Source organism: Ostrinia furnacalis, unplaced genomic scaffold, assembly GCF_004193835.3.
Source record: "Ostrinia furnacalis isolate ACB-3 unplaced genomic scaffold, ASM419383v2 OfSCF1132, whole genome shotgun sequence".
NCBI lineage: Eukaryota > Metazoa > Arthropoda > Insecta > Lepidoptera > Crambidae > Ostrinia > Ostrinia furnacalis.
This window is the reverse complement of record NW_021131371.1, coordinates 1132330-1150201: the sequence shown is the minus strand read 5'-3', so window position 1 is coordinate 1150201 and position 17872 is coordinate 1132330. Positions and strand designations below refer to the sequence as shown.

The 17872-nt window shown below is 35.7% G+C and overlaps 1 protein-coding gene across 1 annotated transcript; it reads right to left on the bottom strand.

Annotated features, from left to right (window-relative positions):
• Positions 1–3541: 3541 nt before the first annotated feature.
• On the bottom strand, positions 3542–17571 carry LOC114351410 (coiled-coil domain-containing protein 96). The gene is made up of 9 exons (XM_028302622.1): positions 17467–17571; positions 16820–16892; positions 16479–16647; positions 14019–14142; positions 13011–13157; positions 12422–12623; positions 10807–10982; positions 9874–9978; positions 3542–3732 (listed from the first exon to the last, which is right to left on the bottom strand). The coding sequence occupies exons 1-9, from the start codon at positions 17479–17481 to the stop codon at positions 3595–3597; spliced, it is 1149 nt and encodes a 382-aa protein (XP_028158423.1). The 5' UTR covers positions 17482–17571; the 3' UTR covers positions 3542–3594.
• Positions 17572–17872: the final 301 nt, after the last annotated feature.

Below are 17872 nucleotides of genomic sequence, written 5' to 3'. Positions count from 1 at the left end.
ACTGAGATAGTATCTAAAATTGTTAATTGTTTTTAACAATTATTTGGCATATATTTTGCTTTTATTAAGGTCATAATTTAAGAAATATCAGGCTTAGATGATTCCTAAAGGAAAATGTTGATTAGGGTACGTATGATTTTTTATTTTGAGAGACTGTTTCGATTCATCAGAAGTTTACATGTGAGATTTAATAATATTATTTTATCGTATTTTATAGTCCAACCAAAAAAAAAAAGTTTTGTTGAGAAATTTGTAATTTATTTAAATAAAACCGTGAGTATCTTTCTCAATTCATATTACAAGTCAAATTTGAATTCAATCCTATAAACAATTGTAATGTTTCTTTATTTCTATCATTCAAGATGTAGGGGTAAACCACTAAAACTCGCGCTACTGCCGACCGCGGCGACGGACGCCCCCCGCGAGTTTTAGCGGAGGCCCCTAAACCTACTACATATTAGATTGCATTGGTTTTGCATTGTCACGTCTGACGAATCGGAACAGTCTCACAAAATAAAAAATCATATGTACCCTAATCAACATTTTCCTTTAGGAATCATCTAAGCCTGATATTTCTTAAATTATGACCTTAATAAAAGCAAAATATATGCCAAATAATTGTTAAAAACAATTAACAATTTTAGATACTATCTCAGTCTGCCTACGAACTACATATGAGCAGATAGAGGTAAAAGTAAGGATCACTCACACGGCATATTGGAGGAAAGAATAAAGGTTAATTTCTTCCTTCAGCTTTTAAGTTTTGTCACACTTATTCTTTAACAAATTCGCTCGTCAGTTTGCACTCATTTCCCAACAGAAATAAAACGTATTTATTAATAAAAAGTCATTATTTTGAAGAGCACTCATACGGCCCGTGTGCGGTGTGAGTGATCCTAAATAATCGTCATAACTTTGGAACGGGACGTGCAAGGAATTTCTGAATTTGTTAATAGTTTTAACATATTCTTAACAATTTTTCAATACTATAAAAAGAAGTGGAAAGGCTTTATTTTCTGAAATAAACATGTTGACGTTTTCTTAAAGCGTGCGGTATGAGTGCTCCTATTTATTGGCCATAACATTTTTATCTTAGGTTTAACAAATTTTTAAACTTCATCGCAATGTTTTAACATATTTTAAGTAAAACTTCCTCGATTTTTGTTAAGATTGAAGCAAGGATCACTCAATCCACATGCACATCTGTTAACTTACATCGTTACAAGCCATTGTGACATTGCGGAGAGTGACTTGACAGTTCAGCCTAAGTTACAATCAAGGTGCAAGTAAGCGTGCGACAGTATCACACTTTGTGGGTACATTTACATAATTTAGGTAGTAGCTTTAAATGAGAGTATCTGCTTGAATTGGTTTGTATTTGAGTAGGTATTTATAATGGCGTTTAAGTATCAATAATACTAATAATACTTCAAAAATATTCACGCATACAGCCCTGTATCTTTTGAATACTGGAATAAGAATAGTCGTCTTTATTGACATAATTTCGGGCAGAGTGAAAAGGTGTATTATCAAAAATAATATGCCCACGAAAAACGAACATACTTAAAGGTATATTGAGATTCCGTCGCCTCTTTGTATACTATCAGGTTTATTTTCAGTCGTTGTGTAGGTACTTAAATACTATAGTTCTAGCGATTAACTCAGTCCGTGCCTGAGGTATGGGAGCGGCACGGGAGGGGTGTTTTTGACATAATAATATTATGACGTGTCAGAGCAGAGAAATCTGACGTCTTGCTGATATTTGAAGTAACTAAAAACACCGGCATCAACTGAGTAATGCAATAGACTTATAGTACTTAGGTACACAACGACTGAAAATAAACCTGATAGTTTACAAAGAGGTGAAGGAATCTCAATACAGCCTTACTTAAACGACTTGCTTTCAGCCTTCCTTCGTGTTTAACAGGCTATTGTACCGACCCATATTCAAGTTTGGAAGTGCCTTTTCTTGGCAGCATATTACAAAAAGTATTGCAATATCGACAACCATCCTAGTTCTATGCGATATTACACCGTATGCCGTGATAATACAGAAGCCTTTACAATGCAATGGCCAAGATATTTACCATCTGTCAGATGTTGTAGATCGTCAGCTAATTCAATTTCCAGATACTAATCAGTGATGGAAAACGTGGATACCATGTTCTTTTTTTCGTAACCCGTAAACGTATTCTCTACCACTTTCTACCTACACAGAAAAAAGACGAAAGGCGGAATCCTAAGTTATAAATGGAACACAAATGAATGCTTTTTAACTGAGCGTTAAAACTCAATACTCAATCCATCCATCATAAACTTAGTAATTGGATACTTCTGTACCTCTATCAAAAATTTTCCGAATTAAAAAGGTTAGTCATAACATAAGAAAATTAACCGCTATTGTTACCGATAACATCATAGAATGCCCAAACTCAAGCATCCCAACATTTATTAAAACAAAATACAAATGAAAAAGTCACGCCATAATTTACTGTCAAAGAACGGCAACCCCAGGAAACAGCCTGGGGAAATTAAAAAAGTTTCGTACCAACACTGGGGTTGCAGGAGGTGCATCTAAGCCGTTTTATCCGAGTTTTACCTGTTTACCCTGAAGTTGCTTTTGTTTAGTCCCACTTTTACCTTGTTTAATTTTATCAGGTATGGATTCGAAACACAACATTGGAAGTTTGATGTTCGACAAATGAAAACAGAACTTCGTTATTCTGCTTTTAATAATGTGCATTGTGCAATGTTCGTAAAATATTTTTTGTAGATGAGTTTTTCAAAACACGATAATATGAAGTTTTCTATTACAGTTCTTTCAGATGAAATAATAGAAGTTCAATCCCAAATACCATTTTTGTTTGCTTGCAAGCAATAGATTGGCTTTAGAATCATGTTCTTTTTGAAATAGCCAATCTACGAGCTTCGTTTTTTCGCGTAGAAATATGTGTGGATGAAAATCTCATTTCCAAAAAAGTACGATACAACCGGCTAAACGATGCCAGGCACTTTAAATGAGTCTTAGCGGATATGAACGGACATAGAAGGGAAATGAAATCGCCGAAGCGATACGTACTTCGTTACGCCGCGCTGTCGATGTGAGCGATAAAGTGGTGGATCCTGCGCTGCTAATAAACGACTACCTACATTTTTGAACTGGTTTATTGGTGATAAACCTTTTCATCACGAAATTTTGGTGAGAATTTTTGTTTGGCATCAGGCAGGTAATTAAGATCAAGAAGTTTTAATTTGAACACTGCGGGCTTGAATGATTCCTTATTTCGAGAAACATGATAAGCCTTTTGTCTGTCAGAACCATGTTATAAGCTTTTAGCAGCATACATTTTGAGTATAATCTGTGGACATGAGATTTGAAAAACACACATAGGTATTTGAAAAAGTTAAATTAATTTCCAGAACTTAAATTGGAGCTAAGGCTGCTAATAAAATTGATTCACGATAATAAATATTTATTTAAAGCCAATCATCTCACAAAATTCAAAATCAATTACATCAAAACATTTCTCAAAATATTCATAATTAATTAACCGCTAACTCCAATAAATATAACTAAAATAAATAAGTATACTTCTAAGCACCAGTGTGGTTCCCCTGTTGGTTCGCGATCGCGTGGTGTATTTGCATGCGCCTGCGTGCGTCTCGCAGTTCACGCGTCGTCTTCGCTATTTCTGCCTCCAGTTGCTTTTTCTTTTCTCTCAGGCACACCACCTGTAATTACAAATTAAACTTATAGTTTGCAATTCAAATTGTTTGTTTTAACAGACCATGTTCATTAATATGGTAAGTATAATTTGTTGATTAAGTGCTCAGATACTTAATTTTCAGGTAATTATGTGTAGGATTCTCATCATTGGCGAGTAGCTAAAAAAACCTATGCATTTCCTATGTTGAAGAGGTACTCGCTTAGTGACTAAACTTTCAATCACTTTCACATATAATTATTAGATAATTTTTTGAACGGAAAATAATAACTCTATTTGAATCTAGAGCATGCATTTTTAGTTCGAATCAAAGTTTGAGCTTTATTTCATAAAATAAAAAATAACACATTTATTGAATACCTAACTTATTTGACAGTTTAAACTTTAGGCTCTAGCTAGCCTGTTTTGGTCTACCAAAACATCCACCACTTGAGAAACGCATCAAATCTTCAGAATCATTGATGAGATGACAAGCCTAGGTTATTGGAGGGCTAAGAGTGTCTATTTTATAACTAATACACTCTCTTATGTAAATATTATTATCATTTGCGTGTGCTCCGCGAAAATAGCTCATCATTCAACAAACAATTTTGCGTTCTATTATAAATCAAATTGTTTTACGACAAAACAATAGCTGAATTCTGGCAAGCTAGGCCAGTTTACATTTGAACAATAAATTACTCTTCAGAGGTAACAAAGTTTGATACTCAAATAATTTTATTGCAGAAATAAATAATTTAGAAACTGCTTTCAGCACGGAAACTTTTTGTCAGTCATTATTAAAAAAATACTGTTTAAAAACTTATAGGTCGAGCGTTTAACTGAGTCCAGTGCCCGAGGTATAGTTCCAAAATACTGGATTGCCCTGTCGATGACATTGACAGTGGGGCGCCACCGTCGATACCGGATTGCTGGTTCAGATTTTTGCCATGTTGGAAACCATATAGTTGAACGATGGTAGCGCCCCCCTGTCATTGAGTTTGGCGGGACAGTTCAGCGTGGGTCATCTATATGTTAGCGGCACGGGAGGGTGTTTTAAGACGTCAACCTTCAGCGAGACTTCAGATTTCTTTTAGATTTGTATGCTCTGTCACGTCATAATTATACCTAAATTCTTTAGAAATTTCCTTAAATGTAAACAAACACTTGTGCACACAATTACACCATAATCACTTACGTGTTCATAATAACATACACGTTATTTCACAAGCCCATGAAACCAACTTTATTCTCACGATTATACAAGTTTGGAATCAATCTTTAAACAAATTATTTTAGCAAAATATGTGGACGATGAAAATTTGTGAGACTTGTCAAATTGACTTGAAGTTTAAAATTATGTGTTATCTCCATGTTGTCTCTGACACATCAGTGTTGTAACCTGTAAGTCATAGACAATAATCGGTAAATTTAATCAATTTTATTTCAATTATTCCATCATTTTTATTACTGATTGTATTTAAATAGATTTAAATAGGGTCTTAATCAACAATTAATTTTTTCTTCATTGAATGTACTACTAATTGTTTAATGCATTGCTTTATAAAGCATTATAAATTCTTTCTATAGGTACGTAAGTACTACAATAATTTCAATCCGCGATTAACGAGAGGTTTTGTCGCCTCACTAGGGCACAGATTAAAAATGTTTTAATGTCAGTTGGCCATAAATTTGTTTACATATAAGGAAATTTCTAAAGAATCCGACTTTATATTATGTCAATGTCACCCCTCCCGTACCGCTTCCATACCTCAGGCACCGATTTTGTAAAGCGCTAGACCTGTAACTCTATTGTAGGATAATATCTTTTTTTTTGTTTAATGGCAACCTGACCTCTCTGGGAGGTTTATTTCTGCCAATGTCGAGTGAAAATTGACATAGTTGTCAATAGAACGTGGGTGTTTCAGTTCTATTGATGTTTCATGGATTCCGTGGAGTTAAGTATGCCCGAAAGCAGGTTTCAAGACGCCACCGGGTCCAAAGCGGGTTGTTCATACGACAACCCACTCGACACTCGATGCGCGCTCAAATTCGAAGTATTTCAATGTTTTTTATAATTTATCACTTCACTGCACTTTAGAACACAAAATAACACCAAATTTGTACACTAAAGTCCATTAAATAATAAATTGAAACCATTAAAACAGATCGACCATGCTTCCCGTTCAACTACCCTCCACGGAATCCCCCGGATAATATCTTATCATAAATTAATTACTACATTCACGTCATAATATTATGTCAATGTCACCCCTCCCGTACCGCTTCCGTACCTCAGGCACCGACTCAATTAAGCGCTAGACCTATAACTCTATTTCAGGATATTTTAACATAAATTACTACATTTTCCGTGCTATGGAGAGGGCTATGCTTGGTGTTTCTTTGCGAGATCGAATCAGAAATGAGGAGATCCGTAAACGAACCAAAGTCGCTGACATAGCCCGACGGATTAGCAAGCTGAAGTGGCAATGGGCAGGGCACATAGTACGCAGAACTGACGGCCGATTGGGCAGAAAGGTTCTGGAATGGAGGCCGCGTACCGGAAAACGCAGCGTGGGACGTCCACCTACAAGGTGGACCGACGACATCGTAAAGGTAGCAGGGAAGCGCTGGACGCAGACCGCTGCCAATCGATCAACATGGAATGCATTGGGGGAGGCCTATGTTCAGCAGTGGACGTCCTATGGCTGAAATGATGATGATGATGATGACTACATTTTCCAAAGCTCTTTGTACAACTTTATTTGGCCAGTGTATTAATATGCTATTCAAATTATAATAAGTAATCAATGGAACCAGTTTTCTTCTATTAACGCGCCCAGATTGGTTGTTAGTATCTAGGTAGGGGTCTTCCATGGCCCGCTAGCCCGTGGCTAATTGACCTCCGTCTATCCACTTACTGGTCGGAAATGGGACTTGCGTCTAAGGCTACGATCACACTGGACATTTGATGGGACGTGTTTTTTGCAGAGGGAAGGTATTCGTCATTCAGCTTGTAGAGGTCCACTGTGGACGTAAGGAACACCACAAAGCATCCAAGCTTTTATCATCCAGCTGTTACGTTTTCCGAGGTCGTCAGTTCATCAAGCAGGTGTGCGTCCTCAATACGTTTGAAATGTGGTGAATTTCTACGACATTCATTAATATTCGGGACTCGCGTTATGTTTGGCTTTTTACAACGTTTAACCCATCCAATTTGGGTAGTGACCCATGACTACAAGTGTGTAGTCATTATCTTAAGTTCATATTAGGACCTTTGATTTACAGATTAGAAGTAAAAAAAAAGATTTGGATGGCAATCAAATTATGATCCAGCATTAACTGCATAGGTACACATGAATATATTCTAAAAAATAATCATAATTATCTCTTGGGAAATCTTAAGAATGTCATGCTCATACTCAATGCTCAAGAATGTTTACTTCGAATGTACTGGAAGCATTTGTAGAATGTTCAAATACAAGAAGCTCACATTGTGGACGTTCCCCAAGACAAAGGCATTTCAAACAACGTCCTTAATGCATTTGAGTTTTATTTGCAGCGAGCATTTTCTATTTGCGCGGCGTCTTACAATTTCAGTTAAATACCTTGAGCTCTTGGAATTTGGACCTGCTTATTTATTACTTGCTAAAATATCTTAGATGGTTTTAATGCTGAAAAAGATTTTAAGTTCACATTTAAGAGCCATTTTACATTTTCGTGCGAATTTCTAAGATTTTGGAAGCATGAATTACTATCTTAAGCAACACCCAGAGATTATTGAATAACTGCGAAAGATAGGTCAATCCTTGGTGTTGACCATTAATGAAACGGATTTACTAAAACTCTTTTGCTTAATTCACAGTGCCCCATCTCCCACAACCATTTTACGGAAAAATTGCCGCAGACTCATTTTCAAAGTCCTGTATCTATTATTTATGCTCATATAATAAGCTTAAAAATATATAGTAATCATCGGACATAAATATTCTTGTAGTCCATTAATGAAATAGATTTTTGAATTTCATTACCATTATTGAGTAAAATCTAAAAATAATTTGCCAAATTTGAAGATTAACGTCACATTTTGATCGTGGTTTTTGGTTTAAAAACACAGCAATAACTGCAACAAAAGTATCCCAAAATAAAGAATATTCATTGTAGAATTGATTTCTACAGTTATTGTTTAAATATTAGAAACCACTTTGTCAAAATATTGATGTGAATATCAGTATAAATTACAATGCGCAAGCCGACATTGATTAGTATGGCGCGAGCGCCCGTCAAGGCAGGACCTGTGTCATTTTTCCCGCCGTGACGTTTACGTGCGTTCGTGTCGTAAAGCGGTGATTTGTACGGCGACCAAATACATTTGATACTACGCCGAGAGGCTGTTTCGAGTCGGCCGGCCGAGCAGAAATTGAAATGTTGAATTTTAATTTCTTTGACGGATCTGGGTGTAACTATGTATAAGTAGGTACCATGCATTTAATTTAATAAATAAATTATAAAAAAAGTATATCCATTATGCTAGCACCACCGGGGGATTCCGTGGAGGGTAGTTGAACGGGAAGNCCCTCCCGTGCCGCTAACATATAGATGACCCACGCTGAACTGTCCCGCCAAACTCAATGACAGGGGGGCGCTACCATCGTTCAACTATATGGTTTCCAACATGGCAAAAATCTGAACCAGCAATCCGGTATCGACGGTGGCGCCCCACTGTCAATGTCATCGACAGGGCAATATAATGAATAATAAATAAATAAAAAAAAAAATACTGATACCGCAGTGGATAATGAGCACATAATTTGATTTCTTTGTGTGTGTGAATTTCTAATACGACACTGAGTTTCGAACTCAGCGCATTACTTAGCATCTCTCTATATTTCTATGGAACCAAGTTATCTCCAAAATAACATTCCACACCTTTTTAACATAGTCAGGTAATTATTTTAATAAAATACGAAGCACGTCATCTATCAATAGGATATATTATGTATATTTTAGAAGTTATCAAAGATTTTGTACTAAAGTTTTTGAAAATATTTTATAGCCTACATAGAAAAAAATTAGGATTCTAAATCGTGAAAGAATTATTTTTCGGAGCCTATTGCCTCCAAACAAACAAACAAACAATTAAATCTTTCCTCTTTTATTAGTATAGATTTAACAACAAAGCTTCCCTCTCGAAACAAAACGCTTCTTTTTCTTCTTCACGAAACAAAACTCAAAGCGGATAAATAAATAAACAAATCTTTGAACAATTTCACAGCGCCATCTAGTCCAAAAGTATGCAGCCAATATTCTCACCATTCTTCCGCTAATGTTTGAGTGTTATCGGTATATTAATGACGCTCGGATTGTTCGGATTAAACACACCGCACTTCCCTCGACCAAAAATTGGTAGGGCGCGTCTTCGTGAATGAAACGATCTATAACTAGGCACGATGGCTTCTTAGTGATTACAAAGGCGTTTTTTGCTTACATAAACGTATACTCAATTGTTCTCTGTAAATACAAAGTTGAGATTCTTATTCATGTTTTTCCATGCGAATAAGGACTAGACATGTTTCATTTAAAAATCTACATTTTAGGATAAATGATTATTAAGTTTACCTGAAACATGACGGCCTTGATGTAAAATCGATACCGCTTTCAGCGAGCACGCAAATGCTTTTAAATTTGCAAATTTAGTAAGAGCCCTAAACCCGTACAGTCCGCCCTAATAGAAATTACCAATCTTCTAAGTAAATTAGGCGGGCTTATTTTACCGAAGAACTTAGCGATGCGCAAAATAATTATATTAATGAAATCAAAATATAACACAAATCACATACACTATTCCACAAAATGATTATATTTTTGGGGAAGCCCTTGGCTTAAATATCGCCTGGTGGAAAAGCAAGAATAACCTGGAATATTCAACCCTTCCGTATCAGAAGGACAACTTAGTAAAATTACTTGGAACTGGCTGGAACTTTGTTGATATGGCAAGAGCATTAGATAAGATAATAGCTGAAAATGTTGCCTCCTCTGGGAATCTAATCTAGGATCTCTGAGTCTGAGACACGTGGTTTACTACTACACTTGAAGGCAGTTTAGTTATCGTATTTACAAACATTCTAAATTATATTTCCTTGAACTGTATTGGGTAGCGTGTACCAACCTCATCCGTGGCGTCTTGAAAGTCACGCAACAAGTCCTTCCTCGTCAGCAGGCCTGCCTTCAGTCGCTCACCCTCCAGCGACCAGCGCAACTTGTCGCGACGGCTCTGAACAAGAAAACCCGTGAAATATAAAAAAGTACAGTTGAACACCGAAATTATTTTTTTGAAGCCGGTCAAAAATGGGCCTCATGTGCATCATCTACAAAATCAAGAACTGTTTCGTGAGGATCGTGAAGCATGTGGCTTTTGAAATGAAAAAGTGATACTTTTTGGACATGTATTGGATCGTTGTCATTTGAATTGTGATGGATAAAGCCTTTTAAAATGTGCCCCGATATGTCTTTGTTGTTTCGAACCAAATTAAACACAAATAAAAGGCATCGCTGAACTCCAGTTTATTCGGAAACCACATTAATAATGAGCCTCGCACCGAGTAAATACATTTCCATTTTTGGGACTGTATTTTGAATGTGTTGAACTCATGATTTAAATAAATAACTAACTGTGCAATTAATTAATTGTAACCATTTTGGGACCGTTTATTTTGAATATGTTGAACTCATGATTTAAATAAACAATTTACTGTGCAATTATTGAATTGTAACCATTTTGAAATCGCCAAAAACGGTTTCGCTTTTCGCTTACATTTTGTTTAAGTATTTAAAATGACTAAATATTTTAAAACATTCGACTATTTTTTTAAGGCCCGACTTTTTATAAATTCCTTATATTCGACTTTTTATAAAATGTAGATAATTATTATCAACATTGACCCGTGGAAAATGGAAATGCATACTAAGTAAAAATCCGAAAATTGACACGAGAGAAAAAACAAAAGAGCACGATATTGGTCGTCGAGAAAAAAGAACACAGTTTCTTGATGGCCAGTGTAGCACGGCTAATGTGATGTGAAAAAATAAAAATCTGTATTACCTTTACTGAACCAAGATCTTCTCTGGCCCTCAAGAACTCAATCTCAGCGTCTCCGAGGTCGCACTCCGTGAAGTCTATGACTTCGTCGGTGTGATGCATCTTCTCTCTAATGTGGGCCAGCATTTGATTGTGTTCTGTGCACTTTGCGCGATTCCTGATCAGCTCATCTTCTCTCTCTACAAGAAAACAAAAGTTTGGTACCTAGGTATTTTATTATTTTTGAAAAAAGATACCTACATTTTACATTTTCAAAAGTCACGTACAATCAAAGCTATTCATTACTATTCAGAGATCGATAGCTGGATCTGATGCCACTTTTATAGTACAAAAATAGATTGTCAGTTCATTTTGTTCTGAATTATTGATTGCAATTAGCTAGATACAGTGTTAAGCACAATTAAAATAAATCTCTCCCTAAATCAATACTTTACATTTTCTCATTCCATAACAATTTAATTAGATTTTTTCTTTCTAAAATAAAAAAATAACCTTCGCAACTTTTATCATTTGTATGTTAAACAGAAATATAATTTTCCGCTACGTTTACAAAGCAAACACTTCTCCCAGCTGTCACATTATTGGCAAACAAGACATTAAACCAATACTATGTTTCACACTTGACGGAGCACTGATGCGAGTGGACGTTATTTTATTTTTACCCATCCAATGAATACAGATGCGATATTTCTTTTTAGCAGTATCAATTGAGCACAATTTGAAAAGTAGTGTCTCGTAGTTTTAAAGCTAGCTCCATCGAAGAAGAATCATTCAATATCTACGGTACTAGCCTGAATACAAAGCAAACTCTGGTTGTTCATTTTTGTTTCGAAAACAGCACACTACCGGCGAGGAGCTTGCTGAACAAAAACATTCTTTAATACAAAGTGGCCAGCTTTTATTTTTGGGTGTAGCGAGTTTAATTAAAATACCTAGGCGGGCAGGAAGCAGTCTTGTTTGTTCCTTTTATGGGATAAATCCGATAATACCATTTATCGGATGTTCAGCACTGTTCAGAACTATTTACAGCGGATTAAGTGGGTTATTGGATTATCTGCGGGCCGTTAATTTTTAACGAAAGTTACAGTCTACACTAAGCTCAGCCTTAGTGCACCACCTAACTTTAACGGTAAATATGACGTTAACCGGTGCTTTTTGTATGGAGTTTGACAGATTTTTGACGTTTGTCAAAGTTAAATTATGATGGTGCAACCCAGCCTAAGGTTTTCACTTGTTTATTTATTTTATTTCTTTATTTAAACTTTTATGCCAAAATAAATTTGTACATAAGACGAACTTAATGCACTAAAGCATTCTCGACCAGTTTACCTACTTGTTGTAGGTAGTGACTACATTTTTCAAAATGATATCTACGAAATAATTACCTACGTTAATTTCTGATGATGTTCACTGACAAACTGAAACCCCATTGTAATAAAACTGTTGAAAGGCTCCAAAAAGTTCATATTTGTTATGATCGTGTCTATATTTAAGACAAATTTAGTATTCATATTTTTTAGATTTAGACAAATATTTAGTTTTAGATGACCACGATAGAAGCGATCTCGATATCGATACTTGCTATCAACAATACAGTAGGTACATCCTTTGTCCTTACCTTCAATTTTCGTCATGAAGTTTTGGTTATCGATATGCAGCTGTTCATACTGAGCCACGTATAGACCTGGTCCCAGCATCTCCAGCTTTCGGACATGAGCCTCCAATTCAGCCACAGCATTTCGGACTCTAATGTATCTCAGACACAGAGCCGATGATTGCTCGCTCTTGCGCCTTTGGAGGGTTAGGAATCTTTCCACAGTCTGCGTAAACAGAAGCAGGTTTTAATCATAAATTTATGATTTGTGACTATGTGATGGTAAATAATAATGTTTGTCTGTTAACTAGTCACCATAGTACAAGTACTGCATATCTTAGGCTGAAAAGTTAGGCATGCCATACATGAACAGCTTAAAGCGGCTAGTATCGACAGCTTAAAACTGTGATTGCATAAAAAACTACAGTATTCTACGTACACACAATACCTATACGGAACCGCTCGAGCAGTTGCGATTGCTTTGGGCGATTGGCAACACGGTGAAATTTCAATTGACTATGACTGCAAGAGCGATCCGTGTACATTGATCACTGACTAACTTCTCAAGCGGTCCGTGTAGGCGGGCCTTAAGGATTATGTTGAAACACCCCACCTTATCAGCTATTGGTTTTCCCTTCTTCGAGTAGATAAGCCCGGTGCCTGTGGTTCTCTCAAGGGTCTGGAGTCCATCGAATTTCTTCTCAGCGTTTTCCAAACGCTCAGCGTATTGTGCCTCAACTGCATTTACTTTGGATTTAATCTGAAGTTAGTAATAAACTTAATATAACGTAAATTTTTGTCTCTGAGAGTAAATCTACTTACCTATCTACATAAAAAGTATTTGTAAAACTATTAGTTAGGTAACACAAACATACACTCTTACGTTTATACCATCAGGTAATTTTATTTTTAGAACTATAGGCATTATACAAGGTCTTTCCTAACATTGTTTCCAACTAATTAAAATATCTCCAGTGGCTTTAGTAAGTGAAACTTTAGCCAAGTTCCAAGTTGACAACGTGACTGAATGTCTCGAAGTCAAGCCTTGAATAAGCCGATGATTTTATAATAAGCTTGTTTGAAACTCCCGAATAGCTCTTCGCATACTCAATACTTGTGGCTATAAGCATAATTGGTTTTATGATTGAGTTACGAGCGGTCTTTCAATCGTTTGTCTGGAGAAAAATGTGGGCCAAAACTTTGGTTAATAATTTTTCTTATTAACATTAAAACTACCGATTCAAAAGCGAGTCCTAAATGTATGATAACGTCAATAAGAGCTTCTTTTAATGAGGGTTTTTGCGAATGAAAGATCCGCTAGATGGCGGGACGTGAATGTGGGGTCTGACTGCTGCGTGATTGGTGGATTTTGACATATCTGTCAATGTCATGTCAAAAATAACCAATCATGCAGCATTTGGACCTCGCGTCTACGTATTGCCATCTGGCGGATTTTTCATTCGCGAAAACCCTCATTACTTAATTATTTTGCTCTGGAAATGTCTCATTCTCTTCAGCACAAAGATTTTACGCACACGTCGCTTGATCATAACAAGAGATTGGCCACGCGGGTGTACCCCGAATTAGGGTGAGTAAATAATAAACGAGGCTTCCCACTTACGTCGGCAACTTCGCGCTCCTCTTTCTCTTTGAGTTCTTCATAAGACAAAAGTTTCTGTTGATATTTTTCCTCTAAATCAACAGCGCCCTCCAACGGTTTTAATACGTGTTCTAATTTTCGTTTTCTGTAAACATAAATCATATTGAACATAATATTTATACATATACATGCTAACAAATTGAATTATTTTCTAGCGATTTTCTATTTTTAAACTAGACTGTGAGTTAACAGGTGACATTTTGTACTGACAGATTGAAAGCATTCAGACAGGAACAGCGTCGGTTTTACACTCTGCGATTGCTCAATAAATCTAGTCACAATACGGCTTTAATTAAAATCTGGGACTTATACAACAACCTAAAGGGCTATTACGGTCTTGTTTGGTTTTTGTTAACTTCGTCCTAAATATTGCTTGGGGCCCCGATTGGTTTTATGATTAAGTGGGGTTAGAATCGATGGACAAAAATACTTTTAGACGCTTGCATAAGGTCCATATTATGAAAATTATAAAGCACTAATTATTGGGTTATTTGTTACTTAATGAAGAATGTTCACTAATTTTGTTTTTTAGCTTTCTGTATTCTCTGTTAAAAATAAAAAATACACGTGAAAGAATTATTTCGATACGTCAATTAGTTTCCAAGATATTGAATTTTAAAAGTGCGGGCGGCGGCCGGCCCGCCATTTTATGCGCGTGACGTCATATTACAACGACTGGCTCATATTTGTATGGGAAGAATCTTGCAAACTGAATTAAGACCCACTTCCAGGCAACCGATTAAGCTGAAATTTCGCAAACACATGTGATTTGGATGACCATGCAATATTATGATGACATGGAGCTGATCTGATGATGGAGCTGGAAGGTGGCCATAGGAACTCTATAATAAAACGACTTAAATGCATCGAGTTTGGGCTCGTTCGTTTTGTATTGATGAGTATTTTAATTCTATATAGTAATCGGGGTCTAATGATGGAGCTGGAAGGTAATTCGCAATAAAACGACACAATCGCATCAAGTTTGGGTTTGGTTTAATTTTAATTTCTGTGATGGGTCTGGGTGTTAATATGTATAATAAGTTTGTATTTACAAAAAAAAAATATTTAAGTATGTTTATATCCGTTTTCTAGTGAGCGGACGCTGTGAACGTCACACGGGGTCACGTGACCGTCGGCGGGACTCAATATTTAAGCGAACTTTGAATGCCTATAAAATCATAACTACTGGGTATTTTTGAATGAAATAAAAACTAATGTATTTGTAAATGTAAAAGCTTAACTGTAACATAGGTTTCAAGTGATTTTGCATACCTAGTAACATTCTCAATTAGTTAGAAGTCATTTTATAATTTCCAACCAGTATAAATAAACCTTCAAATTCACACATTGACGCAATGAAAACCATTTATAACTACCAAAAATAAAATCTATTCCGCGAAAGAACACTTAAATGAAAATTTATTTTCATTCCAATGACCATTGTGCTCGTAGTAATGATAAAGGTATTTAATATCGCTAATAAATCATCCCATTATGAGATATCATAAAAGATGTGCGAGAAAATAAAGACATTTGGCTGGCATATGAATGACAGCGTAAACAAACATTTATTTCACCTAATGTATCGCGATTTATATTTTAGTTGAAGTTTACTGAAATATTATTTATTTGATTCATTGTGATTAGTTTATTTCAATTAATGAATTTGGTAGCGTCTCTCCTCTACGGGCATGGTACGGGCATGGTTGCCATGAGTGTATAGCGTAAGGCCTTTATTTTCCAACACATGAAGTGATTTCGAGACTATCTTTCTATAGTGGTCATCACAAAAATCAGCCCACCTACGGTTTACAGGAAAACTCGTTTCTACTGACACAATCATGGTGCCCCAACAATATTGGTGTTATTTGAAAGCCCAATAAATATCCTTAAAGAAAAACACATTTAATTTCTTAATTAACGATTTAAAAGATTAACATACAGGGTAGACTACCTATCTATTTAGCCTATCTCTCTAGTAACTATGACTCCTGCCCTCCACCTACGTTCGATCAAATTACCGTTCTCTACAAAATTGCATTCGTGCTTTTATGAAATTTCTATATTCAAAGGACCGGATCCTGCTTTTCCAGGTTCCTGCATATAACTTCCAATAATTATTACAGAATTTGAACATCCCAAAGTTACTTTTATATCTATGTATCTAGAGTCCTTTCTTTTGGATTGTAAACTTTAGCTTACCTAGTATCTTAGAGTGAAGGTTGAAAATAATTTATTAGGACTTTTCATCGGTAATAAAATAGGCAATACAAATTATTATGAGTCACTTTTTAATTTAAGAGACAAGCCAGATGTTGGATATTGCATAACGATGTGTTAAAAAAATTATTTACTAGTTTTGAAAACCAGCCTTATTTTATAAGAGACATCTATATGTATTTTGTAAAATATATTGCATACTTATAATATTCAGCCAATCGTCGATGTAGTATGTTATTTTTCATTTGAATGTGTCGAAAGTCGAAGGTCAGGTCTCTATGTGCCTGGAGGTACTCGTCCCGGTCTACAGTAATGGCGGCTGTGCCCACACCATGACCGATCTGGTCTTCATCGTCATCTGCAATGCTGACTGATGGAAAAAAATGTTTTTAGCTTGGCCTTTAAAGTCTTTAACACAAGGTTCAATGTCTGGATGGACATCAATTAATTACGCTATAGGACAAACACATTTTATTTGAACCTTAAATCATTGGTGGAGGATTAACAGTTTCATAATAAATTAATAAAAATATATTACGTACCGCTCGAACCACTCGAACTCTCTTTTTCATCTTGAATTTGACCTTTTTTTCCTTTGGCATTTTTCTTACCACCCTGTAAATGATTATTTTCCTATAATTAAGTATAGTGTGTTTTTTTTTGCTTATATCATCTTGAAACTTAAAAACAATATGGTCTCAAAGAGGCAGTTTCAGTAAGAAATCACTTTGGAAGTATTTAACTATTTACGTACCTATATTTCATTGATTAAGTTAATGACCTAATAAATAATAGCAAAACCCTTTTGACACCCATGCTTTACAGAAATAATACATCATTCATCTAATTCTTAGGGTATTTATAATCCAACTCATTTATTATAATAGGTATTATGTATAATCATAGAACTACTAAGCTGCTTAATTGTTCACAGAGACCCAGCTTTAAAAGGTTAGGTATTAAGTAAATCCATCCATCAAGAGAATTCCATCAGTAATGAGACTGTCACAACGAGAAATGCAAAGGACTTCACAAAAGCTGAAACGTGAACCCCTTTTATCGTATAATCTTCAGGCATTTAAATGCAAATAAAGAAACCCCGACGGAATTCGTGCACAGCGAGACATGACTAACCTCGTTTGCATGTCACTTACATTAATTAAACTGAAGGCAAAATATCAAGGCATACCTTAGACTCGGCCATATCGCGTGATCAGCTTGAATTACCCGAACTTTATTGATCTGTTTAGTAACATCCGAAATTATTTTATTCCATTAGCTGCACAACGCAAACGTCGCGGTACGGTTGTCATGGTGACGCGTCAACGAAAATCGAGCGTTTTTCTTTTTAATTTATAATGGCGTCGGTTCTATGAAGGTTATATACCTGCCAGTGTTGTAGAGGCATAGATAGTGATTAGAAATTAAAAACTATTTTTAAGTAGATACTAGTGGATGCCCGTGACTATTTTTGTGTAAAGTTTGAAAACCTGAAATCTTTATTAAATACCTATCTATGTATACATTTATTTGAATTTGAATTAGTAATAGTAAATAGATTTGAAAGTGAAGTTCTGGTGCATTTGACCCTAACC